Source organism: Impatiens glandulifera, chromosome 2 (assembly GCF_907164915.1).
Source record: "Impatiens glandulifera chromosome 2, dImpGla2.1, whole genome shotgun sequence".
NCBI classification, from domain to species: Eukaryota; Viridiplantae; Streptophyta; class Magnoliopsida; order Ericales; family Balsaminaceae; genus Impatiens; species Impatiens glandulifera.
In genome coordinates, this window is record NC_061863.1 from 52,355,278 (window position 1) to 52,381,225 (window position 25,948).

At 36.4% G+C, this 25,948-nt stretch overlaps 4 protein-coding genes and 1 non-coding gene across 5 annotated transcripts; 2 read left to right on the forward strand and 3 right to left on the reverse strand.

Moving 5' to 3' along the window:
* Positions 1-243: 243 nt before the first annotated feature.
* LOC124925724 (probable pectin methyltransferase QUA3) lies at positions 244-4,147 on the reverse strand. Its single transcript, XM_047465800.1, has 7 exons — positions 3,469-4,147; positions 2,974-3,177; positions 2,675-2,885; positions 2,323-2,584; positions 1,404-1,775; positions 1,179-1,274; positions 244-822 (listed from the first exon to the last, which is right to left on the reverse strand). The coding sequence occupies exons 1-7, from the start codon at positions 3,898-3,900 to the stop codon at positions 600-602; spliced, it is 1,800 nt and encodes a 599-aa protein (XP_047321756.1). The 5' UTR covers positions 3,901-4,147; the 3' UTR covers positions 244-599.
* Positions 4,148-4,952: 805 nt separating this feature from the next.
* LOC124927914 (COP9 signalosome complex subunit 1-like) lies at positions 4,953-11,850 on the reverse strand. Its single transcript, XM_047468420.1, has 7 exons — positions 11,826-11,850; positions 6,739-7,193; positions 6,224-6,550; positions 6,013-6,129; positions 5,819-5,904; positions 5,450-5,684; positions 4,953-5,360 (listed from the first exon to the last, which is right to left on the reverse strand). Exons 2-7 carry the CDS (start codon positions 7,120-7,122, stop codon positions 5,181-5,183), a joined length of 1,329 nt encoding a protein of 442 aa, XP_047324376.1. The 5' UTR covers positions 7,123-7,193; positions 11,826-11,850; the 3' UTR covers positions 4,953-5,180.
* LOC124927915 (helicase-like transcription factor CHR28) lies at positions 8,379-9,253 on the forward strand. The gene is made up of 3 exons (XM_047468421.1): positions 8,379-8,606; positions 8,698-8,907; positions 9,020-9,253. Exons 2-3 carry the CDS (start codon positions 8,707-8,709, stop codon positions 9,128-9,130), a joined length of 312 nt encoding a protein of 103 aa, XP_047324377.1. The 5' UTR covers positions 8,379-8,606; positions 8,698-8,706; the 3' UTR covers positions 9,131-9,253.
* Positions 11,851-21,145: 9,295 nt separating the features above from the next.
* TRNAG-GCC lies at positions 21,146-21,216 on the forward strand. Its single transcript has one exon. It is a non-coding gene; the product is annotated as a tRNA-Gly (tRNA).
* Positions 21,217-21,817: 601 nt separating this feature from the next.
* LOC124924899 (probable methyltransferase PMT15) lies at positions 21,818-24,770 on the reverse strand. Its single transcript, XM_047464883.1, has 7 exons — positions 24,177-24,770; positions 23,851-24,061; positions 23,446-23,453; positions 23,052-23,059; positions 22,710-22,982; positions 22,194-22,628; positions 21,818-22,108 (listed from the first exon to the last, which is right to left on the reverse strand). The coding sequence occupies exons 1-7, from the start codon at positions 24,768-24,770 to the stop codon at positions 21,868-21,870; spliced, it is 1,770 nt and encodes a 589-aa protein (XP_047320839.1). The 3' UTR covers positions 21,818-21,867.
* Between the last annotated feature and the right edge of the window lie 1,178 nt (positions 24,771-25,948).

The window sequence follows — 25,948 nt, forward strand, 5'->3', positions numbered from 1 at the left end:
ACATGTGCTATCTCTAACTGTACTTTATTTTTAACAAATATTGCCCTTAGTTGTAATATTATAAAATAATTCAAATTTTTATTTTGTCAGAATTGTTTAGCTCAATTATTATGTTTTTACCATAATTATGCTTCAATCTAAACTTTACAATTTCATAATAATAATAAGCCATTATTAGGGCCTTATTTTGATTATAAAAATATATTTATTTAATTAATAAAAGATATTAAAATAATTCAAATCAACAATAATTCAATTTAAGCTTGAAAAAATACCAATGTCTATAAACAACCATTCATTACATCATTCACCATTGAATAAGCTTGGTGTAAGAAACATTAAAATTAAAAAAACATAAAACTTGTTCTCTACCATTCTATACAACATCCTATTCCTCTCTTTCCGAAACTAGATTTTGTACTCTTTGTTTTTCATGTAAAACATACAATTAAACAGAATTTAAAAGAGGAAAGAACATCATAAGTAAATATATATATATATATATAAAGACTAAAGAAGAACCCTTGAAGACGATCGAAGAAACAATATAATTGAACTACAACATCAAAATCAAGATCGATACAAACAAACAACCTGTGCTAGTTGGAACCATTAGGTAGCGACCAGAAATCTTTAGTTGCCACGAGTATTCTATCCTTCCCACTAGATTCGGGTTCCTTTTCGTGAACAGCAATACTCCACCTAACTGCCTTACCGATCCTACCAACTCTCTCTATTACTTCTGGGGAGTCACGAAGAATAACTGTTCCTCCTGGCCGCAGAATTCTGTCAATCTCCACCATCAAATCCACAAGGTTGCACCTGTTTACAAACATACACGGTGTATCTACACTTAGTAGTCCGACCCAGATTCTGATACACAAAATATGTGTGTGCAATAGAATTGTTCTTCCTGACACTCTCAGATTCTATCATTTTCATAAACATAGAAAATCCGATAAAACTGTTTCCAAATGAGCCAAGATTTAGTCAGACACGGGCTTTCTCGTATGAATCTAGATTCAGATCCACAAACATAAAATATTTCCAAATAGGCGCCCCACAACAACAAGCAACAACATAAATTGGAGCCGACCCGTACTACTAATTCATAAAGAAGAATCAAAAGATAATTTGCAATTTATTATTTTTACTTAGTTTCCATTAAAAAAATATACCTGCTCTTTCCAGAACTCTGATCTTTGATTATAGTTTCAATGGCACTAACATGGATAAGATCATATGTCCTAGGATATGTTGAGAATGGCTCACACCTGCAGAATTAATCAGAAATGTTAACCAGTTAGAAAGACTTGACACACAATTTAGCAACAAAAGTTCAATAACTTTAGCATATAGACAAAGGATCAAAGAAGAATGGGAATGAAGAAAAGAAAACTGACCAATCATGGTAAACTCCTATAAGGCCTCTGTCATATATGACCCCTAGTGTAGAGGTCATATGAGCAGGAACAACATTCATCACCCAAACAGGATCAGAAGCTAATGCAGCAGCAAAGCCTCCAAAAAAAGCATTCATGTCCATTACATTCCGGATAGCTGGAGTTCCCAACTTCACACCCAAAACATTCTTATAGTATGTTACCCTTCTTGCCCAACGTCTAGTGTCTGCGTCAAACACATCCATCCCATTTTTCATTGCTGATGTCCTTGAAGGAGCTTTATTTAGCCTACCAGGCCAATTTTCAATTTGCCCAATAGCAAGATCTCCTCCAACAGATATCCTGCTAACGCATTTCTTTAACTTGAAGTACCTGGAAAAAAGCTCACCTCATCAGACTTGCAAAAGAAATTCTAATCAACTGAACATGTCTATAAGACTAAGAGCTTGTTTGATGTAGTTTTTTTTTAATGATCCTAATTTTGGGGGAAATTTGTTTTTTAATGAAAACTGAATTATTTGGATTAAACGATTTGATATTTAAAATGTTGTAGAAAACAATGGAAGGATAATTTGATATTTTAGTTGATGATTTGAATGATGATGAGTTATTTGGATTAAATCCAAATCCTAGTTTGATTTAAATATCTCATCATTCAAATCATCAACAATGTATACATAAAATTTTTCATTATATATTTATACTTCTAATACATTTTTACCCAAACAACTAAATTTTTCAATAACCTACATCAAGATTATTTGAAAATAACCCTTTGGTTGTTCAAATAACCCAAGATCGAACCAGGCCCAAATAACCCTTCATCAAACAATGTATAGGAAATTTATCATTCATGATTGAGCCTCTGTTTAGGACTAATAAAATAAAACTTAACAGGTGAAAGAAAGGGAAGATATACCATGCAGAATTTTGATCATCAGATTCATCACATAAATGAAGACCAAATTCATTTTGGTTTGGGAGACAAGAATCCCCATTTGGCTTTTTCCAGATGACTGTATTCCCATCCACAGCAATTAACTCATAACATAATCCTCTAGCGACAGCCTGTAAGTCAGCCCATTCCTTGTCCTGTTTAGGCCACTGAACAGGGGGACCAGAGATGACTAAGTATCCCCCAGGTCGAAGTAATCGATCAACCTCAATGAAATATGTTGAATCTGCAAGAACACGAGAGACTCTATCAGCTGGAAGAAACAGTAAGAGACTCCAACTACAATGAGATCAAGCTATAAGAAGAGAACACTCACTATATGCCGTAAAATGTATCAAACACCTAGAGCAATGCACCAAGTCAAATGAGAATGCAGGAAATGGAAGTCTATGAGTTCCAAGCATGGAAACAAATGCTGGTATTCCTCTTTCAAGTGCAAACTGTATCTGTGATTTATGCGAGTCTCTTGGAGCAAAAGATAGAGGCAAAATTCCCTCAGACAGAAGAAATCCACCAAAACTTGCTACCTGCAAAGGAATTAGATCAAAGAAATTTGAGATGTACAACTATAAGTTACACATACAAGAAATGATGGAACAGGAACACAGTTCCTACCCCACACCCCATGTCAAGGGCTGTCCTTATAACTCCACCAGTTATGGGAATATATTGCTTGAGTTTCTCAATATATTGTTCTGCTCCATCTGGAAACATAGTACCACCACCCGGAAAAATAAAGTATGGGCCATCTTCTTTCATCCATCCTTGATGACCTTTTCTCTCAGCTATCTTGTTATATGGCATGTTGCTATGCCATATCTGCATATAAGAGTTACAGGATTCAACAATTTAGTTTACCTCTTTAACTTATGATGGCAAAAAATGGAGCATGTAGGGTTTGTCAAAAACTGACCAACAATCATTAATGAAAATAAGCAGTAAGATTTTCTACAATTGCTCCATCCCATCAATAAACAATTGAAAGTGGGCCACAAAACAAAAGTACTAATTCTGATTAGCTGATATTTCAAAGAGATCTCAAAGTTGAAATACTGAATCCAGTTGTTGGGAAATTGAAATGAAGAAACTGAGGATTCACAGTGTTACTACCTTATGTAAACTCTCCGGCCACTGGACGGGTGCACGGTACCCATGAGGCGGAGGAATAAGGCACAAAGGCGTCTCCTCGGGGAGAGGACAATGCCTCTCTCTGTAGAAATTCATCTCTCTACTAAGCTGACTGTTCCTCCTCGGATCCTCGCAGGGCATGTGATCGACGGCATCAGCAGGACAAGAATCAATAGTTTGTGGGTGTCCAGACTCGATGAGGTGGACGAGACGGGTACGCTGTCGGGGATCAACAGCGGAACGAAGTAGGGTCTGACGGCCGGAAGCCGCAAGGGAGTCGCCAAGGGGCGTGAAGACGAAGAGGAAGAAGAGAAAGACAACGCAGAAAAAGAAAGCGGTGACGAGATCTAGGAGGCGCCATTGCCGCGTGTTTCTCTTAGATGCAGGCAGGTTTGGATGCCCCATCATGTACATCTATTGTGTTCACTATCTTCTAGATGTGATCAGGCAAAGCATTTGATATCCTACCTTACCTAGCTAGCAGTAATAAATATGGGTGGGATGATGAGTGGTTAATTAAGAGATTTGAAAGTCAAGCTAAAGGAGACAATCTTTATTCCTTAGATCCTTACTGATGTCTGTGCCGTCAATTTGCGCGTATGCGTGTCTCAGACCGAGCAAGCCAGCACTGAAAATGGAAGATCTAAAGAATCAATCAATCTATGAATGAATGAGAGATATTTCTATGAACAAACATATATATGTGAACATATGCTTGATGTTTTTTTCTTCTACTTTAACTTATGCTTTATCAATAAATAAAACTACCATATAATAATAATAATTAAAAAATATATATATCGTTATTTTCTTTTTAAAAATTCTTATAACTCAAAGAAATAGACTACCTTTTTTTCAAAATAAAAATAAAAATAATTTTTTTGGGTTATTTCGATGCTAGTGTATATATAGACTCATAAAATGACACATATACACAAAAATAAAATATTTCAATTACATCTGAAAGCGTTTTGAGTTTAAGCGTGGAGCAAATATTTCAATTACATCTGAAAGCGTTTTGAGTTTAAGCGTGGAGCTATGAGTCTATAACGATAGGGTGTTAAGTTAGTTCTTTAATTCAAAAAAAAAAAAAATTAAGTACCACCTTACTATTTTTTCCTCTTTATATAGATGGCGCTGGCACAGTAAATACAAGCACGGCCTATATGGATAGCATCGAACTAACCCGTTTTCAGATAGATTGAATTATTTAATTAACTATTTCACTCATCTCTTATTTATTATATTCATTGACTAAAATACTAAATTATATATATTCATTTAAAATAAAACCCAAATCCGAACAGGCCTTGTAAAAGTTGGAAGTGGTGGGTTAGATAAAATCCAATATCCAACAATGGAATGAAAACTACCAAATGAAACCCACTCAAAAACAAATCCACCTGGCTTAATCTCTGCCGTTCATTTAACATAGTCCTTTTGATCATAAAAACACAATGGATTGGAAAATAAAAAATCTTGCTCATTTCCATTTTACTAAATCTCCATAGCTACCAGTTTGGTCACATAGAAGAGCTATACGTTTTAAAAAAACAATGCCATAGGTAAAAGGAAATAAAAAAAACTGGTTTATATCCTTCAATATGTGATTTCAGGTAAAAAAAAAACTTGAATTTATCAGCTATTGATGTTTAACTATTTTTTCTAGGTTTTTGTTTTGCAATCAATGTTGTTCACATTCTCCTTCTATCCGCAATGTTGAGTTCATTTTGCTTGAGAAAATTTGACCTTAGCAGCATAGCCTTAACGTCTCTGTCAAACTCTCTGCCAGTCTGAAGAACACCATGGAATGTAGCGTTCCTCTGGTCTGCATGTCGCGCATACAGAACTTTGTTATGGGAGTCTATTCGAGCCTGCAACAACAAAAAAGAAAAACAATATAAATATTTATACATCTTTTTAATTATAAACCGAGAACATGCAGTCAGTAATAACAAGATACCTGGATTTGATTGTTTGTGATTAGAGCTTCGAGTTCTTTTTGCAGCCCTTCTACAGTTGTTCTAAAAGCACTAGCCATCATGTGAAGATCAACAGACACAAATGGATGTGTATACTGAATAAGAGCTTTGTGGCGGATTTTTTCATACAGTGTATCGACATGATCATGCAAATGAATATCGAGAAGCATATTTGTCTTGAGATTGGCAAGATAGTCTAGAGCAGAAGCATAACGGCTGCAAAATGTGAGAGGGAATGAGAAAACTCTCTTCAGATATGCAACATATACAAAATTGCATGATCGGAGATTAATCTATATGTATCTATCTATCTAAACGAAGGGAACCAAGTGAAAAGGATATGAAGTTACCTATAATAGAAGTTGTGAATAAGCTCCCTTACTTCAGGCACTAACTCTAACAAGATCTGAAATGTTGAATTATCTAAAACCTTGGTCTACAATGTGAAGGCAACAACAAGCATGTCAGAGATTTAATCATATTATCAAAGGTAAACAAACAAACAAACAAACAAGTAATAAGCTTATAACAAATTATACTTTACCTTAAGCTCTGTTCTGTCAAAAGTAGCAAGTGCGCAAAGGCCACCATATGTAGCAACATCACGAGATACAATTACCTCTGTGTAATTGTTTTCTAATTCAAGACCAGTCTCAAGAAACTGCATAAACCAAAAGAGGTTGTTTTCATTATTGATTTGTTATCTTATTCTTGTGGGCATCATTTCAATTCTAACCTAGCTAAAGATGACAGACCTTTCTAGCCGCGTGCTTATATTTCTTGGCCTCTAAGAGAGCAAGTGCTGAAGCAACGTGCATTTTGGAAGCTGTAATGTAATCAAACCCTTCCGCAACCATAATTTGCTCTGCTTTTCCAACATAACTAGGAACATGTATGAATTGACTCATCTCGATACTCACCAAAATGGCACTCGTACACATATGAAGATGATGCTTGGATGTTGTGCAATAGTCACGGGCACGGATATAATTCTTAAATGCGTCTTCAAGCTTTCCATGAGCATAGTAAAAGTCTCCAAAATCATTGTATCCCATCCTGATGCTCTCCTTTATCAAGTTTAACTAACACAAGGAGAAGGAATGGCATGGCATCAGTAAAGAAGAAACAACCCTATATAATATAATCTGCATTTGAACTTATAGAAAAGTAGGAATCGATTCATAACTAAGTAATGTGGCAAATGCAAATGAAGAGAGGCAATAATTGAAACTGAGAAACAGAGAATTGTGAATGTGAGAACAATTCATACCCTATAACCACTGAGGTCAGTCTCAAGCTTTTTCTGTCTCAGCTCCGCCTTTTTATCGATGGTGTCAGCCCAATCCGAATCAAGTGCGTAATCCGGTCCCAGTCTTCCGTCTATTTTCTGAACAACGTCGCGATATAGCTTAGTGTCCTCGCCTGTCTTGATCTCGTCGTGGGCCATCTTCAATGCCTCGATCTCCATCGCAGCATTGTTACAGTGGTTGGCGATGAAGATTAGGCGAACGATCTTCGTGCGGCCGCTGTAGAGAGAGGCGTAGGCCTCAATGTCAAGCTGCTCACCAGTGAAGATTGGCCTGCTACGCTGTGGCTCTTCATCAACATTGCCGTAAATCTCGTCCACTTCGTCTTCTCCGTTCATTTCTGTCATGGAGTCGCTAGGGTTTTCTCTCGCTCCTCTTGGGAGATTCCTCGCTCTCCTCCTTCTAACTCCGACGGGTGCTTTTGACGGGAAATTTGATAATATAACCCTAAAAAGAAGGAAAATTTGTTATTTAACCTCCATAATAAAGTTTTTGTTTTTTAACCTTTTTTTTAAATTTTTTCCAATTTTACCCTTAATAACCTTTTTATTTTTTTTATTTTTTTTTTTATTATTTTTTTTTTCTTTCTTTTCTTTTCTTTTCTTTTCCTTTCCTCTTCCCCGCTTTCCCTTTCCCCCGACCGAGTTACACTTCCCCTTCTTCTTCTTCTCCCAAGTCGGGATCCGCTGCGCACGACAACACTCGAATCCCACGATCGCCGACTCCCCCTCGAGCCCAAGCCCCAGCCGGACGATCGCCAACCCCGGCGACGCTGAGCTTCCTCAGGTTTTTCACATTCTATTCTTCCTTTCTCGTTCTATTCCTAAATGCCGAACAAACCTGAATGTTTAGTTAGGGTTCACCTGAACAAACATGAATGCTTAAAACCTGATTACTTTTAGAGTTTTAGTTTAGGGTTTAGTGTGGCGTGGGGGTGGGGGTGGGCGTGGGGCGTGGGGCGTGGGGCGGGGGGCGGGGGGCGGGGGCGTGGGGCGGGGGCGTGGGGCGTGGGGCGTGGGGCGTGGGGCGTGGGGCGTGGGGCGTGGGGGTGGGGGGTGGGCGTGGGGCGTGGGGCGTGGGCGTTGGGCGTTGGGCGTTGGGGGTGGGCGTGGGGGGTGGGCGTGGAGGGTGGGCGTTGGGCGTGGGGGGTGGGCGTTGGGTAGGCGTGGGAGTTGAGCGTGGGGAGTGGTTTTGAGTGTACAAGCATTTTGAGAAGTCTTTGGCTATCTGTCCTTTATGCATTGTGAGAATTTGTTGATTATCATTGCTTTCTTATTTAAGAGTGATAATAATTTCAATTTTTTCCCTCTCCCTAAAACTATGTTTGCCTTATGATTATTTTATAGGATCCATCTGAGGATGCGGTTGTAACAGTATGCGGGCATATATTTTGCTATCAGTGTGTTTCAGAATATTTAACTGGAGATGACAACACATGTCCTGCCCCTAGATGCAAAAAGCAACTTAGTACCGACAGAGTATTCTCCAAAGCTACCTTAATTAATTGTATTTCAGAAAAAACTGAGAGAGATTCTGTGGACAAATCCCATTTTCGAGAGACATCTAATGTCATGAAGAACGATTTCACTTCAGCTAAAATAAAAGTTGTTCTCGACATTCTTCAATCACGTCATAAGACAGAGCCTTCTGAAATGATTGATGATCCGAAGATCCAATACCTGGGTAGTTCTTCTTCTGATGCTGGAAGACCAATAAAGACAATAATTTTCTCTCAGTGGACAAGCATGTTGGATTTGGTTGGCCATGCACTGGACCAGTCTGATATAGAATTCAGGAGGCTTTATGGGAGGTTTCAAGAGATAGGGCTGAGGTTTCTGAAAAATTTTCAATAATTTTCTTACCAATCAATATTTTGATGTCTGTGAAATAGATATTCAATGCATTCAATTGTTACATTGTAGATAACGGTAATGGTGATGTCACTAAAGGCTGGAAACCTTGGGTTGAATATGGTGTCTGCTTGTCAAGTTATCCTTTTGGATTTGTGGTGGAATCCAGCTACAGAAGACCAGGCAATTGAAAGAGCTCATAGAATTGGACAGACGCTGCCAGTTACAGTATTTCGCCTAACTATTAAAGACACGGTTGAAGATCGGATTTTGACTCTCCAGGTAACTTCTTATATGTGCTTTCTTAACCCATCATATTTGAGATTTTTGCCTATTTGGGATTGTTTTGGTTTGGAAGTTCAAATAATTTGCTTCTTAACCTATTATTTCACAGGACGAGAAGAGGAAAATGGTTGCATCTGCCTTTGGTGAAGATCAAGTTGGTGCATCTGCAACTCGGCTAACAGTGGAAGATCTCAATTACATTTTCCTTGGCAGAACGTAATATTATTCAACTGTCTTCACTTATCATATTTTGAATGTGTTATTTTGGCAGAAAAAAAGAAGTCGAAAGCACATTAGTCATGTTGTCTTGAAAGTTAATTATAATGGCTACACTTGATGCTTAGAATTGTTTTTTAGTCCCCATCAAATGCACCTTAAAATGTATATAGCAAGGTAGTCATGTTTAAGTTATTATTTTTTTCTTGTTGCTCAATATACATAGTTCAAACTTATATTATTTTACTCGTATGCCAATTTCCTTATTGAATGGGAAAAGCTGTGATATTATCTGTAGGTTTTAAATAAATGCTGTCAATTTTGTTAAAATGTTAACCATTAATATTAATAGAGTAAAAAAGTTATCATTTTCATAAAATCAATGAACTCACATACATGCTTTCTTCTTCAATAAATAAGAATACAAATTGCTTACATAAAAATAAGTATCAAGTCTTCAAAGTTTTACAGCCAATGATGAATGATAGTGTACCTGTTTTATCCTACAAACATTTTTCAAATTCTAGAGAAGACCAAAGTTCTGTCGGTGTCGTGTGAAGACTAGCGAAACTCGTCATGATTCTCAAAGTCGTCTTCCTCTTCCTCGCTGAATATAGCACTATAAAACACATAGGGGTTATCTATCATTTCTGTCAAGCTTAACTTTCCATCCTTATCCGAATCAGCCTGCAATCATTTCTGTTGTTTTGCATAATAACGCTCTGATGGATGAAGTTTTCCAATGACCGGTACCAATTCAATGTCCGACAAGTATCTACACCAAAAATAGTAAGTTTATTATGTAAGATTCTTACGGTTTTAATAACAGCACAATGATGAAAGAAATGAACAAGAAAGATCAGACAACCTGTTTGCGTCCTTATCAAGCTGTGCAAACAACTTTCTGGCAGGGGCCTCTCTTGCATCTTCAGATTCTTGTTACTCAAAATTTACAAGTTTCCTAAAACTGGAGGATACAAAGTTTGAGAGATTTGGCTCTAAATAAATTCAAACTACTGTATGAATAGTGAAAAAATTTATATAATCGAGTCTAGAAGTATCCAGAGTCGAAACTTGCCCCCATCAAACGACCCCTGAGGAAAGACGTAATACAAGCTGTCTTCCAATAACACTGCAAATTAAAGAATGTCACAGACAAATAATGAATCAAGCAAGACTTAACCAATTTGGAAGAAAATAAGGAGTATTCTGGCGGAGATCAAACCTTTTGGCATAGTAATATCATAAGTTCGGCTAATATGAATGTTTGGACAATCTCTGAAATAAGAACCATAGAAGGCCATAATCCATAACCAAAAGCTGTCAATAGCCGACCTCGAGTATCCAAAACCTGTTAAACAAAATATTATCCTTCTAATTGCAACACAAAGACTTCAAATCAACCATTTTACTTCAATTCATGTCAGGCATATTCCATTTTTTTTACAGAAATTGTTAAATTTATAACGACAGGTTAATGCTTCCTGCCTAAAAGTCTCAAATTGACATATTTTAAGGTAGGTCAACTAACAAATTATCAGAGGACACAAAAGATAGAGATGACAACATAATACAATATTACTATCCATTGCACGATAATCACACATTTGGATTTTGATTAACTCAGCATATACAAAAAAAGAGTTCAAGGCAAACCTAGAGAACCCAATGAGCACAACTCAAGAACCTTGCAACTCCCAGGGCAAACACATAGTGAGCAGTAAAAGGCTCAACAATCTGTGGAGTCAAACACGCAAACAAGAATTAACCTACTCTCTGCAGAACTCAACGATAACAGTAAAAAATTATTGTAAGATCATTCTTGCCTTATATTTTGCATCACCCAGAGCTGAAGAAGAACAGAAACAGCTTCTAAGTATACACAAAATGCATAAAGGACAAACAGCTTCTAAGAACATAGTTTTAGGGAGAGGGAAAAAATTGAAATTATTATCACTCTTAAATAAGAAAGCAATGATAATCAACAAATTCTCACAATGCATAAAGGACAGATAGCCAAAGACTTCTCAAAATGCTTGTACACTCAAAACCACTCCCCACGCTCAACTCCCACGCCTACCCCACGCCCAACGCCCACCCCCCACGCCCAACGCCCACCCCCACGCCCAACGCCCACCCTCCACGCCCAACGCCCACCCCCCACGCCCACCCCCAACGCCCACCCCCCACGCCCACCCCCACGCCACACTAAACCCTAAACTAAAACTCTAAAAGTAATCAGGTTTTAAGCATTCAGGTTTGTTCAGGTGAACCCTAACTAAACATTCAGGTTTGTTCGGCATTTAGGAATAGAACGAGAAAGGAAGAATAGAATGTGAAAAACCTGAGGAAGCTCAGCGTCGCTGGGGTTGGCGATCGTCCGGCTGGGGCTTGGGCTCGAGGGGGAGTCGGCGATCGTGGGATTCGAGTGTTGTCGTGCGCAGCGGATCCCGGCTTGGGAGAAGAAGAAGAAGGGGAAGTGTAACTCGGTCGCGGGAAAGGGAAAGCGGGGAAGAGGAAAGGAAAAGAAAAGAAAAGAAAGAAAAATAAAAAAAAAAATAATAAAAAAAAAAAAGTAAAAAAGTTATTAAGGGTAAATTTGGAAAAAATTTAAAAAAAAGGTTAAAAAACAAAAACTTTATTATGGAGGTTAAATATCAAATTTTCCTTCTTTTTAAGGTTATATTATCAAATTTCCCCTTTTGACACTTGCTGTATTTTCTTTCTTACTTGAAAAAAACAAAAATCATTTCTTCTTTTCAAATTATCTATAATATTCTCCCTAACCGATTTCTTATTTAAAATATATAATATAAAATAGGTTTGGGATGATTTTTTTATGATAAATTTAAATTCTTATATAAAAAAATTATTCCTTCGTTGTAATATTAATTTATAGATATAAATATAATAGATTGAATACTGAAACACTAGATATTATAGTTTAAGAATATTTTTCATAAATCTCAAAAAGAAAAATGTACAAACATTTTGCTTTAAAATGAGTAGGTGAGTTTTTATTTTTATTTAAAAAAAAAAAAATAGTTTTTCATCTTCTCTTTGCCATTTTTGGGGAAATCGGACGAAATGACCCTACAAATAGGCCTATTTGCATCTGTGGTAATGTTTAATAATTTTTGATCTGATGACCACTTATTTTTTTTTTTGACTAATTTACCCTTTTCGCGTAACGCGAAGGGAGTTCACGTTTCGCGAAGTGAAACAGTATTGATATATATACTCAAATTTTTTCATTTCTCTCATTTTCTTTCTCTCTCATGCTTTCTTTCCTCCTGAGTTTGTCGCCGGCGGCGTAAACTCCGGCGACGGCGACTACTATGAACTAAATCTACAAGATAAGAAACCTAATCCCCGAATCTATGTTTATATAACAGATTTATGTTATTATTTGTATTTCTTAATGAAACCCTAACCCTAAATATGTTCTTTTTGGTGATATTGGTTAATATTGGTTCATATTGAATCATATTTGTTCATATTGGGTTATATTTGTTCATATATGTTCATATTTGTTCATATTGGTTTATTAGTTTGTTCATCTTATTGATTGTTCTTTTGGCTGTGATGATATTTGCAGATGATATTGTTTCTGCTAGTTACTTAACGAAGCGTTAAGTACTTAACGAAGCGTTATGTACTTAGCGAAGCGTTAAGTACTTAACGCTTCGTTAAGTACTTAACGCTTCGTTAAGTACTTAACGCTTCGTTAAGTACTTAACGCTTCTGCACGCGCGCGTAGGAAGACGAAGAGGCGCGCGTATATGCACGCGCCATACCATATATTTTAAAAAATAAAACATTTGGACATTCATTTCTTCCATTTTCCCTCTTCTATCCTCTCGATTCCTCTCTCTCTACAACCGTCACACTGAAGAAGACATTGACAAGGCCGATCTGCCCGTCCCCCTCGTGTCCTCCCTCTCTATCATTGATTCCCCATAAATCTCAGGTTAGTTTTAGTTTGGTTGTTGCATGTCTTTTTTTGGTTATGAGTTTTCATATTTGCATGTTTAGTTTTAGGGGTTTTGGCTGTTTCAGTTTATTGGTTTAATATTGGTTAGGTTTAGCGTTTAATGTTTGTTTCTGGTTATTGATTATTGCATTATATTTGCATGTTTGTTTCTGGTTGTTGGTTATTGTTTCTGGTTTAGGGATTCGCGAATTACTTAACGCTTCGTTAAGTACTTAACGCTTCGTTAAGTACTTAACGCTTCGTTAAGTACTTAACGCTTCGTTAAGTACTTAAGTACTTAACGCTTCGTTAAGTACTTAAGTACTTAACGCTTCGTTAAGTACTTAACGAAGCATTAAGTACTTAACGTTTGATGTGGTCTATGTATATGATCTTACATTTTTGTTGTTGTTCCTTTTGTAGATGGCAGAAACCACCGTTCCTGATTTCCCTGGACGGATTTCTTGGAAAAGCGCCCTCTGCCTTAAGAAGATTGTTATGAAGTTTGAGAAAATGGATCTTGTGGAGAAGGTGTACAATACCCAATTCAGATATATAGTCTCTGCGCCAGTGTTGCAGTTCTCAGGAACTATTGTACATCACATGTTGCTTAGGAGGGTAACCTCAACCTCCAAGGAGATTACTTTCAATATCAATGGGCAAGAACTTGTGTTTGGTATGAAAGAGTACGCCTTGGTGACGGGCCTAAACTTCGGAAGGTTTCCTGAGGTGAACGAAGAAGAATGCCGAGGTTGTCCACCTCTGTTGGTAAAATATTTTAAAGGGAAGACGAGTGTAGTAATGCAAGACTTGGAGACTGCTTTTTTGAAATGTAGAGATAAGGAAGATGCCTGGAAGATGGGGCTGGTATGCTTGATTTGCCAGTACCTATTTTCATTTGACCCAAGGAGGGTGGTATTTGCCAAAATCCTCCACATGGTCGAAGACGAGGAAAGTTTCCTCCGATTTCCTTGGGGGAAGGTGATCTTTAGAGCCACCCTCAAGGGTTTGAACAAGAACATGAGACATCTCAGTCACAAATATTATAAGAAGAAGAAGGAAAAGAGTACTGATCCTTATGCTCCTTTTGCTTATAACATTTATGGGTTTGCACTGGCATTTCAAGTGTGGACATATGAGGTCATCAAAGGTTTTATTCCTAAATTTGCTAGAAAGAATGAGCTTAATGATCCTCTACGCCCAAGGTTGTTAGTCTATCATTCCAACAGGAAGAACACCTTGATCGAGATAAAGACTGCCCTAGAGACAACGGATCTAACTGAGATGGAAGAGTCCTCCATGGAGAAGAGGTTATACAGTGGTGAGGACTTTGAACAAATAGATGAGTCAACTGATGAATTTTTTGAGGGATTTACAGAAGGGAAGTTAGTGAAGAGGGATTATGATGATGAAGAGGAGGGAAGTGAACCTGAGGATGAACATGAAGAACCTACTTCCAAACCAAACACCCGGAAGAGAAAGGCTGCGCTTAATCTCAAAGAAGCCGTAAACCTGAAGAGGAAGCTTGCTTATGAATCTAGTCCTGCCAACATTCCTAGCCCCCCATCTGCTACTAGTCCTGGATTACCTCCAACATCTTCTGTTGGATGTAAATGTGAAGAGCTGAAAGAGGAGGTAAAAGCGCTGAAGGAGGAGCTCATCAAAGAGGTGAAGGAGGAGCTCAAAGAGATGAAAACAGCTTACGAAGAAACTCAAACAAATCACAAGGCTTATATGAAAAAGTTGGTTGTTAGTATGTGCGAACAGTTATTAGCCAAATCAAACCAAAGGATGGCCACGTTAATAATCAAATTAGATAATATGGAGGAGGAGAGGAAGAAGAAGAAGAAGAAGAGCAAATTGGAAAAGAAGGGCAAGACTGAGGTAAGATAAAGATACTTATCGCTTCGTTAAGTACTTATCGCTTCGTTAAGTACTTAACGCTTCGTTAAGTACTTAACGCTTCGCTAAGTACTTAACGCTTCGCTAAGTACTTAACGCTTCGTTAAGTACTTATCTTTTGTTGTTCTTAACTGACCACACTGTTGTTTTATTTTTGCAGGAAGGGAATGTGGAGGAGATGAAGACGAATGACATGGAGATGAAGGATGGGAAGGTGGAGGAGGAGAGTGAGAAGGTGGAGGAGGAGAGTGAGAAGGTGGAGGATATAACTGAAGTAAGTTTTACTTAGTGAAGTCAAATGTTGTTTCGGGAAGTAAACGCTGACCACACTGTTGTTTTCTTTTTGCAGGATGGGAAGGTGGAGGAGATGATGACGAATGAGATGGAGATGAAGGATGGGAAGGTGGAGGATAAAACTGAGGTAAGTTTTGATTAGCGAAGTCATATGTTTCGGGAAGTAAACGTTGACCACACTGTTATTCTATTTTTGCAGGATAGGAAGGCGGAGGATAGTGTGGTGAAGGTGGACGAGACTGAGAATAATGTGAAGGTGGATGGTGGTGAGACTGAGACTGATGTGAAGGTGGATGGTGGTGAGACTGAGAATAATGTGAAGGTGGATGGTGGGGAGATTGAGACTGATGTGAAGGTGGATGGTGGTGAGATTGAGAATGATGTAAAGGTGGATGGTGGGGAGATGTTGCTCTCCGATATGATGCAAGAAATAATTGAGAAAAAGAAGGATAAGGTCAAGGTTGAGAAGGTTGAGAAGGTTGAGAAGAAAGCCAAGGTTGGGAAGGTTAAACTCAAGGTTGGGAAGGTTGAGAAGAAAGTCAAGGTTGAGAAGGATGCCACGGATGGGAAGGATGAGAACGATGGGAAGGATGGGAAGGATTCGAGGGATGGGAATGATGAGAACGATGATGATGATTTCCAATTATACAACACTCCACCTAAAGGAGTAGTTCCCAAAAAAAGAGTGAGGAAGCAGAAGAAAGATGAAGACTACACCAACCCTTCTTTGTCAAAACAGCCAAAGACGAATGATCCATTAACTATCAATCCCCTTCAAAAATTTGATGATGAGTTGTTGGTTCAATTACAGAATTGGTTGAAAGATGAAGCTACCAATGATGAGACAAAGACTGTGTTTACTTGCGAAGCACGAAAGAAGTTGTTTGTTAGAGTTCTAACAAAGTGCACATGGCTTAAAGATCCTGTAAGTCTTGCATTTCATATTAATTCTTTAACTTATGAATAAGGTTTTTGATATATGCTGCTTTTTCCCCTATTTTGTAGGAAATCGACGCAGTCTGCCACTTGTTGCGCAAAAGGATTGAGCAATATCCCAAGACATATAAACATTGTAAAGTATCAATAGGGGATTGCTTATTAGCAAATATGATGAGGCGAGAGTACCCGAACTATAAAAAAGATCCTGAAAAATTTCCAATAGCAGACGTCTTTTCTCAGTACTTCTGGGGAGCGCCTCATAGACATATGCCAGAATGGCCACTAGTAGACGATATTTACGTGCCTTTGAACATTGGCAACAAGCATTGGGTACTGTGCGTCGTTCGTGTACAAGATAATCACATTGACGTTTATGACTGCGACTCGAGTATTTATAGGAATCTCGATCCATACATGAGACCTTTGTGTGAGATGTTTCCACGAATATATGCAATGGGAGCCAGTGATGCTGAGCTACAACGGTATCCTAATTTCAATTTCCAGAAACTGACATATAAAAGGTTGCCACACCCAGTCAAAAATGCAGTCGCCAAAAATGGGGAAGTCCCTAGAGCAGCAGAAAGTGGGGATTGTGGTGTATTTATGCTTATGCACATGGAATACTTGACTGCTGGTTTAGGTGTAGAGAAGGTGACTTCCAATGAAATGGAGTTTTTTCGACAAAAGATGGCGGTCCGGTTATTTCATCAAATTACAGAACCTTAGTTTGTATTGTAATCGTTTATTGATTTTTGGATACAACTTGACTTGTGCTTATGTATTCTGAACTTGTATTACTTTTTGGGTAGAACTTCAACTTAAGTTACATTTCATGTTAAAATATTTGTAGTTTTAATGTAGTCTGGTTGGTTGGTAGTCTGATATTTAAAAACCAAAGAATTGAACATATAAATCAATGTACCAAGTAACTAACTTAAACTCACTTAAACCAAGTTTTACTTAACGAAGCGCTTAACGAAGCGTTAAGTACTTAACGAAGCGTTAAGTACTTAACGAAGCGTTAAGTACTTAACGAAGCGATAAGTACTTAACGCTTCGTTAAGTACTTAACGAAACGATAAGTACTCCTTCAGTACACAGATAAACTAGATACAACATACAGATTACAACTTATCCGATTACAACTTATCTGAGTACAACTTATCCGAGTACAACTTATCCGAGTACATAATACAACTTATCCAAAACACTTATACAACTTATCCCAATCAATATAAAGGCTCATATTGTTGAGATGATGGCTCGTGCTGTTGAGAAGAAGAGTCATGATGCTTAGATGATGATGCTTTTGCAGTAGATGGAGCAGGCATGACTGCTTTGCATGTGGCCCTATTATGTCCTAGTCCACCACATGAGCTGCATCGTCTCGGAGCCTTACGTACCTCACCTTGAGATGACCTACGCTTTGTTTGTGGGCGCCCTTTCTTAACCTTGACAGGTGGTTTTAGACATACGCGTTCCTTGATCATTTCGGGAATATCCCAATCGTCTTCATCACCAGCAGGGTAACATGTCTCCGCATATGCATTCATCCAAGATTCAGTTGTGTAATATCTGTAAGAATGGAAAATAAAACGATTAAACAATTGGTTAAATAGATTGAACATGTGAGCTGAATAATACCTTGAACAAAAGTCATAACAAACCAAATTGCGGTGACGGGCAGCAGCCATTGCATGAGTACAAGGAAGACCAAAAACTTCAAATACCCTACAAGTGCAGTTCATGTCTTTCAAATTGACTTTAAAATGAGACTCATTGTCATGCACATAAAACTCGAATCGGTTAAGCGATGATACTGTATAGAATCTAGCCTTCTCGAATCCCTCACGTAACCACTTTTCATATGTTGGAGATAACACTTCTCGGTGGTTGGACGCTCTTTCTCTTCTCTCATTAAACCAACCTTGTATTGTCAATCTTAAATACTCGGCCATTGAGGAAATGGGGTACTTTCTGGCTTCCCTGCTCTGACTATTAAAACTCTCAGCATAATTGCTTGTTAGTTGATTGTATCGCTTACCGGGGAAAAATGCTCTACTCCATCTTTGAAATCCAATTTCTTCCAAATAGGCAGCAATCCTATTATCTTTAACCCTTATCTTGTCAAAAAAACGATTGAATTCGTGGACGGTGTACGCACGAGAAGCCATATCAAACTCCATATGACAATTATCAGTTTTGAATTTCGCGTTGATATTCATCTTTATGTGATATGTGCACGCACCGTGGTATGCTTTTGGAAAAACAGCACATAAGGCATTGGCGATGCTTGGGTGTCTATCAGATACGAAGACGAGATCATCAACTAATCCAATTGCTTCTCTCAATTTTTGCATAAAATAAGTCCAAGAGTTATTATTCTCTGAATCAACAACTCCGAATGCGACAGGATATAATTGTTCATTAGCATCTAATGCAATAGCCACCAATAGTTGACCTCCCACCTTGTGCTTAAGAAAACTGGCATCAACACACAATACGGGACGACAAAATGCTTTGAAACCCCTAATAGAGAGGCCTAGGGACATGAACATATACTTGAAGTGCCCGACCTCGTCTGTTTGGATGTCTGTTATGGTACCAGGATTATGCTTCTCCAACATGTATAGGTATGAGGGTAATTTTTCATATGAATCCTCAACCGTTCCTCGCACCGCCACTAATGCCATTTCCCTAGCCCTCCAAGCCTTATTATAAGTCAAATTTACCCCATAAGTTGCCTGCATGTCTTCAATTATTTTCTTAGGCAAGTGATTATGGTGATGGTCCATATACTTACTCTTCACGCACTGCCCAATAACCCATGCTGGTGTTTGCATTTTTTTCTCTAGCCTAGATAGAACTGAGCATGAGTGTTGTTGGTCGAATTTCCGGATCTCAAACATCTCAGATAATTTACCTTTCACGGCACGCAATCTCCACTTGCATTTCTCATCCAAACATTTCACATACCAAAGATGTTTTCTTGACTTCTCCACCTTGAATTCAAAATGATTAGCCATCGCATATTTATATAGCATCAGTTGTAGTTCTTTTTTATTTTCAAACAAGGCACCGACTTCCAATACAGTTTCAGTAGTTAACGCCAACGCAAATGAGGGGTCTGTCGGTGATATGTCTGTCGGTGATATGTCTGTCGATGGTGTACCAAATGATGATCTTCTTGCACTACATGGTGTACCCAATGATGATCTTCTTGCACTAGTAGGTGTACCCGTTGATGCTCTTCTCGCACTATGTGGTGTAGGTATCGATGAATGCAAGTCCTGAGTAAGTGGGATGTGAGGCAAAGAGTTATCTCCGGCTTCATTACTTTCAACAAAGACCTCCGAGGGTAAAGCTGCTGGTACAATTTTCTGAGTAAATTGTGGGAGAATACTTTCTTGAGTTGGGTAGGTAAGTAGTGGTATCTTTTCTTTAGTAAATTGTGACTTCTCTACTACAGACACACACAATGGTGACACAGTTCTACCCAAAATCAAGCGTGATAAATATATGTTCAGATCCTCATCATCTTCAATAAAAACGGGTTTAGGATTTGTGATATTCGGAATATCATACTTCACTTGCAGCACTAAATCATAGGTAGATTTCTGCACTTGAAGTCTTTCATGGAGTTTATCAATTAATTCAGCATAACGAGTACTTTGGGGTAAATCCAATGTTTTGATTGAAGAGGCATCAAAAAACCATATTCCATTAGCATCAACTTTCCACTCTCCATTATAGAAAACGAAAACTTCGGCTGCAAGAAAAATGGGAAACGGGATAATTAATACTGTGAAATGGAAACCCTTCGCGAAACGGGAAGTACTTCGCGAAACGGGAAGTACTTAGCGAAACGGGAAGTACTTAGCGAAACGGGAAGTACTTAGCGAAACGGGAAGTATCATCAGAAGAAACCCTAAACAACACAGTGATTCGAAAATGCATAAATGAACAACAATAAACTTGAAATACATAAACTTACCAATTGTTACAGTGCTTGTGCTCGTCGTGGAACTCATTGAGTGCCGCCGTTGAACTCCGTCGCCGGCGAGATTAGAGAGAAGGAGGAGAAAAGCGGAAGGGAAGAGAGAGAAGAAGAAGAAAAGAAATGAAAAAAAGATGGCCGGATTTTATTATATAGTAAGGGTATTCTGGACTTTTCACAGCGTCTTACTTCGCGAAACGCGAAGTCCCTTCGCGTTACGCGAAAAGGGTAAATTCGTCCAAAAAAAATAAGTGGTCATCAGATCAAATTTTATTAAACATTACCACGGATGCAATTTCCCCTATTTGTAGGGTCATTTCGTCCAATTTCCCCCATTTTTGTGTGGTTTGAATATCTACTGAAGGATGATGATAATTATGATTCATTTATGCAATTCATTTATCTTAATAGGTTAGCCTTAAGCTAAAACCATTTAAGCGAGCATCTAGGTTCATCCCTTCTAAGCTATTCAAATCAGAAAAATAAACTCTAAGAAAATAAGGTTTAAATCCATATGCCTATAGTTTTAACAAACTAAACTATGTTATTATTATTATTTTTTTATTTTAAAAAACATTACAAATTTATTATATTTATTTAATAAAATATAAAATATAATTACTGAATTAGAAAATAAAAAATTTTGAAAAATGTTCAATATTTGGTCTGAACCGAATATCCGACCGAATTCGAATTTCATTTTCGGTTTTTGAATCGAATTTTAAACCAATTCGAATTCAAATACGGTTTTCGAATTGATTTTCGAGTTTGAATTTTAACTCGAAAATCAAACCGAAAACCGAATTTATTTTATTATTATTTATTCTTCCAAACTTAGCTTAATAAAGGGTTCAAAATAATCAAATTAGAATATTTTGAACTCAAGATTTAATAACAAAAAAAAGATAATAAATGCACCAGTGGTCTAGTGGTAGAATAGTACCCTGCCACGGTACAGACCCGGGTTCAATTCCCGGCTGGTGCATTTTTTTTTTGAGTTATTAAATTCGAACCGAATATCAAATTCGGTTCAGTTTAATTAAAATTTATTCGAATTCGGTTTGATTTTCGAATTGACTAAAAAAACAAAAATTCGGATAAATCAAACCGAAAAACTCGAATAATCAAACCGATGAACACCCCTCCTTAATATGGGTTTTTTGATGGATAGAGTCTGTAACTTGTTTCAAATAAAAGACTATTCGCTTCGTTAAAAATAATGCAACTATAAATTTTCGCTAATTTCTGAGGACAACGGCTGATATTAATCAAGATAATGTGAATGATTGTTTGTATTCACATAAACTTCTATGAAGGTTTATAGACATTTTTTAATATTTTTATAATTTAAATAATAAATGAATAAAATAATAAAACCAAAAAAATGAAATAATAAACAAAAAGTAAAGCAACGCAGTTTCATTTGCTAAACAATCAAAATCTCAGCTTTATTTTTTTTGTTCTAAAATGGTCAAAAGTGAACTCAATAACCTATGGACATAAGATGTTTTACACTGTTTTATGAGTCTCCACAATCATGGGAATCTAAGTCTCAACTAAAGCAAGATTTTTAGAACTTTTATGAACACCATGAGATCTTGTTCTCTACCAGTACTAATGACAAAACCTTAGAGTCTCAACTAGAACCAGATTTTCTTGTTCTTCCCAAGTTTTGTTGTTTGTTGATTTTGGTGGCAAACATAAGCCTGTTTTGGTCTAGTGGTCCTTCTTCACTATCTAAAATCATGTTATCCCACTCAAGCCTATCTGCAAAAGTCTTCACATGTATCAAAATATCCCCACTATCTCTTATAATCACACTGCCCTCAGGCCTCAAAAGTCTGTCCATTTCCAACATGATATCCTCCATTCTACACCTGAAACACAAATCAAAAGTACATATATCTCTGATTCCACAAATAACAAATAGAAATAATCTCATTTCTATCCATATATATTTACCTTCCTTTGTAAAGACTGAAAACCGAATCAGCATGAATGAAATCATATGTTCTTGGATAACTAGACATGGCTTCACACCAATTCTGATAGGTTCCAATCAATCCACGTTCATATATAATTCCAAGAGTGTTGCTACTAACAAAATTGGTAACCTCAACAGGAACAACATTCATAACCCAAACTGGATCATCAATCATAGAACCTGCAAATCCTCCCAAGAAAGAGTTCATATCCAGTAAATTTCTATACCTTCCTTTCTCACCTAATTGAGAATCATGTCTCTTATAATAAACCAATCTCTTCTTCCATTTCTCATTCTCCTCCCTGAATATCTTCTCTGTTATCCCACCTGGGATTGCAGTCAATCTCTCCGGCCATTTGACCCTATCATCAGTCTCAGGCAGTGGAGTTATACATCTCTCCATCTTCGTGTACCTGTAAATTGTAATTGAGATTCTCAGACACAAATAAACAAACAGGTGGTGGGCATAAACAAGAAGAAGTTTTTATTCTAACCATGCTGAATCTGGGTCATGGGTTTGGCAAAACGGGATTGGATTGTTGATCTTGCAGTGAATATGATTGAATGGTTTTCGCCAAATGGCTATATCGTCTTTCTCAACTAACTTCTCCCAACATAGGTTTCTTGCGATACTCTCGATGGTTTCCTGTTCGGACTTCAGATCATCGGCGCTCTTCAGCTTCCAGCTTTTCCAGTGAGTTTTCCAATTTATCGGCGGCCCGGATAGAACCCAATAACCGCCCGGTCGTAATATGCGATCCAATCTGCTTATTTTTTACATGGGTTTGAAAAACGGGTTATTGCTTTTTAATAAAAGGTAAGAATTTGAAATTAACTGTAAATACTTTAAAATTAAATTAATTATATGTATCACCAATTATGTAACTTCAACTATATAATAGAAACTATTAAAAATGACTTTTATTTATAAATAAGATGTTACTGAATACATGGTTCCATTACAATGCAATTCTTTAATTTTATATGAATATTAGTTTTTTTTAGATACTTTAGTTATTTAAAAATTAATATTTTGTCACCATCGTTATCAAAATAATTTTTTTAATTATTAAAGTAAAATTTTAAAAATATTTTATTATTATTTATATAAAAAGCGTGATTAAATTATATTAACTTTTTAGATGAAAATACATTATTAATTTTTACTTTTGACAAAATAAAATATGCATAATTTTTTTTTCTTATTTATCAAATTGTTATTTGTGTTACTTGGGCTTCTAATTTCAATGTTTTTGTGTTCAAACTTTGCAATTTTACATTTTAAGTTATTACAAATTTTTCTAAAATGTTGTTATAAGACTTTCAAATTGTCATATTTTTTTGTCAAATAATTATTTAAAATTAAATGTTTTTATTAGCTTAGAGAGAAAATATAATTTCCTTCTTCGTTATTTATTTGAGAGGAGTTCACTTAGAATAAAAATTTCAAATAATTACTTAAATATTAAAGTCTCCTAGTTCAAAATTCAAAATGTATATATTCAAAATGATTTAATTGAGAGCCACATAAACAATAATTGAACCTAAACGTTTCACAAACATAGATATGAAACAACTAAATGATTTCTATCAATTATGTTAAATCGATAAAATCAAAGTTTTCGTGTTGCATACCGTAGAGGTGCCAAGGAATGAGACATCGCGAACAATGGGCTAAATCGAATGATCGAGAAGGAAATGGTAATCGGATTGATGCAAATATCCCTAGCAAAGCCGGTACTCCTCTTTCCAAAGCAAACTGGACTTGAGCTTCATGATTATCTCTTGGTGCAATTGACATGGTTATGATCCCTCTTGACATTAGATATGCACCCCAACTAGCAACCTAAAGAATAATGCCCCATTATTTTTTCATTCATTTATAAATTAATATATAATAGTGTTATCATAATCTATATCTAAGATTACTACCATTTATTATTATTAAAAAGATTACGTACCCCGCAGCCGGTATCTATGGCAGTACGAACAGACCCATCTTTTAGATTAATAAACTTCCCAATTTGATCAATATACCCGTCGGCGCCTCGTCGGAACATCGTCCCTCCGCCGGGAAATCTAAACCGATCCCGTTTAAGCTGGACCCAGTTCTGTCCACCTTTATCAACCGTCAAATGTTTATGTGGCACATTGGCGTACCACACCCATTCCCTACTTTCCGGCCATCGGAATGTTCTCCGGTATCCATTTGGCGCCGGAATTCTACAATTCAAGATTTCTTCTTTCTGAGGACAGTGTCTTTCTACGTAAATGAGTCTCTCTCTAGGGAAATTGAAGGATCGAGTTGGGTCCTCGCAGGGAGTGTATTCGGTTAAATTAGAGGAGCATAAAGGGAAGGGATCTTGATTTTCCGGCGAGGTGGGTCCGGTGAAATCGAGCGGTTTGGGAATGTGGGTGGAGGAGATTTGGACGGTGGAGATGGGGTTTGAGTTTGAGACGCCGTGAAAACTGTTCTGCCAAATACCTAAGAGGTAGAATGTGGAACAGAGGACGGCGGTCAAGGCGGCAGTGTAATGCAATTTTGATATTTTCATTTTCTTTAACTTCAATTAGAAAATGAAATGTGGGTTTGAAATTTGGTAGTAAAATAGTAAATTTATATTACAAGTTTTCTTTTTACTCAATGTTTTTCTGGTCTAGATTTTACCAAAATATATATTTACAAATAGGAATATATATATCCAAGAAAAACTATGATCATGCAAATCGGGATCGGCACGGCAAGGCTAGCTAGATCTATTAGACTTTTGAGTGGAATTATTATTATTTTATAAAGCTAATATAAATATTACACTCCTAATCTTCAACTCAATTTAAAGTATGTTTATAACTTAAAAATATTTTAATTAAAATTTAACAAAATGTAATATACGTTCAAAGTTAATTATCTGTTTAAAAAAAAAAAAAAAGTCAAACAAATATTATTAAATTTATTAATATATACGTAATTAAAATGGATTTGAGAACATTTTATTCTCTAAAGTAATATTTAAAAAAATAGGTTTTAAATAAAAAAAATCCAAATCTATATTCAATTCTGAATTTTTAAGGCCGGATTGGATATGAGTTTTTAAAATTTTTTTATATAAAATCAAATATCACTTACTCCCTTTTTATTTATCATATCACTCAAATCATTAATTAAAATATTTTTTATTTTATTTATATATATCAATACCTTTAAGTCTTTTTTTACTAAAAAATAATCAAAATTTTCTTAAAATCATTAACAATTATTATTTTTTCTCTATCTAATTTTTTATTAAACCCAATAGGCACAAACTTTAACTAAGTTTTTTTTTTAAAATTGGGTCAATCTTTTTGGTTTATTCTAACAATAATTTAATTAATACTAAATTATAAGGATTACAGTTTTTAATATATAGATTTAACATATATATATATATATTGACTAATAAAAGTCAATTCAACCAATGTTTAAAGTTTGTGGCAATAGATTTGGCACAAGGCTATACTTCTAATTTTATGAAGGATGTAATCTTAAAAATAAGATATAAAATATAAAGAAAATATTCAAAACATTACCTAAAAATCCTTTCTTCTTTGGATCATAATTTGATAAATTATATGTAATATGTTTCTAAGATACAAGTTATTGAAATAATTAAATTTTAACATGAAGATATTACAAAGTCCAGTTACACAATGAGCCTCAAGCTTCTTTTTTTTCCCTGGAATATGACTTTTAAGA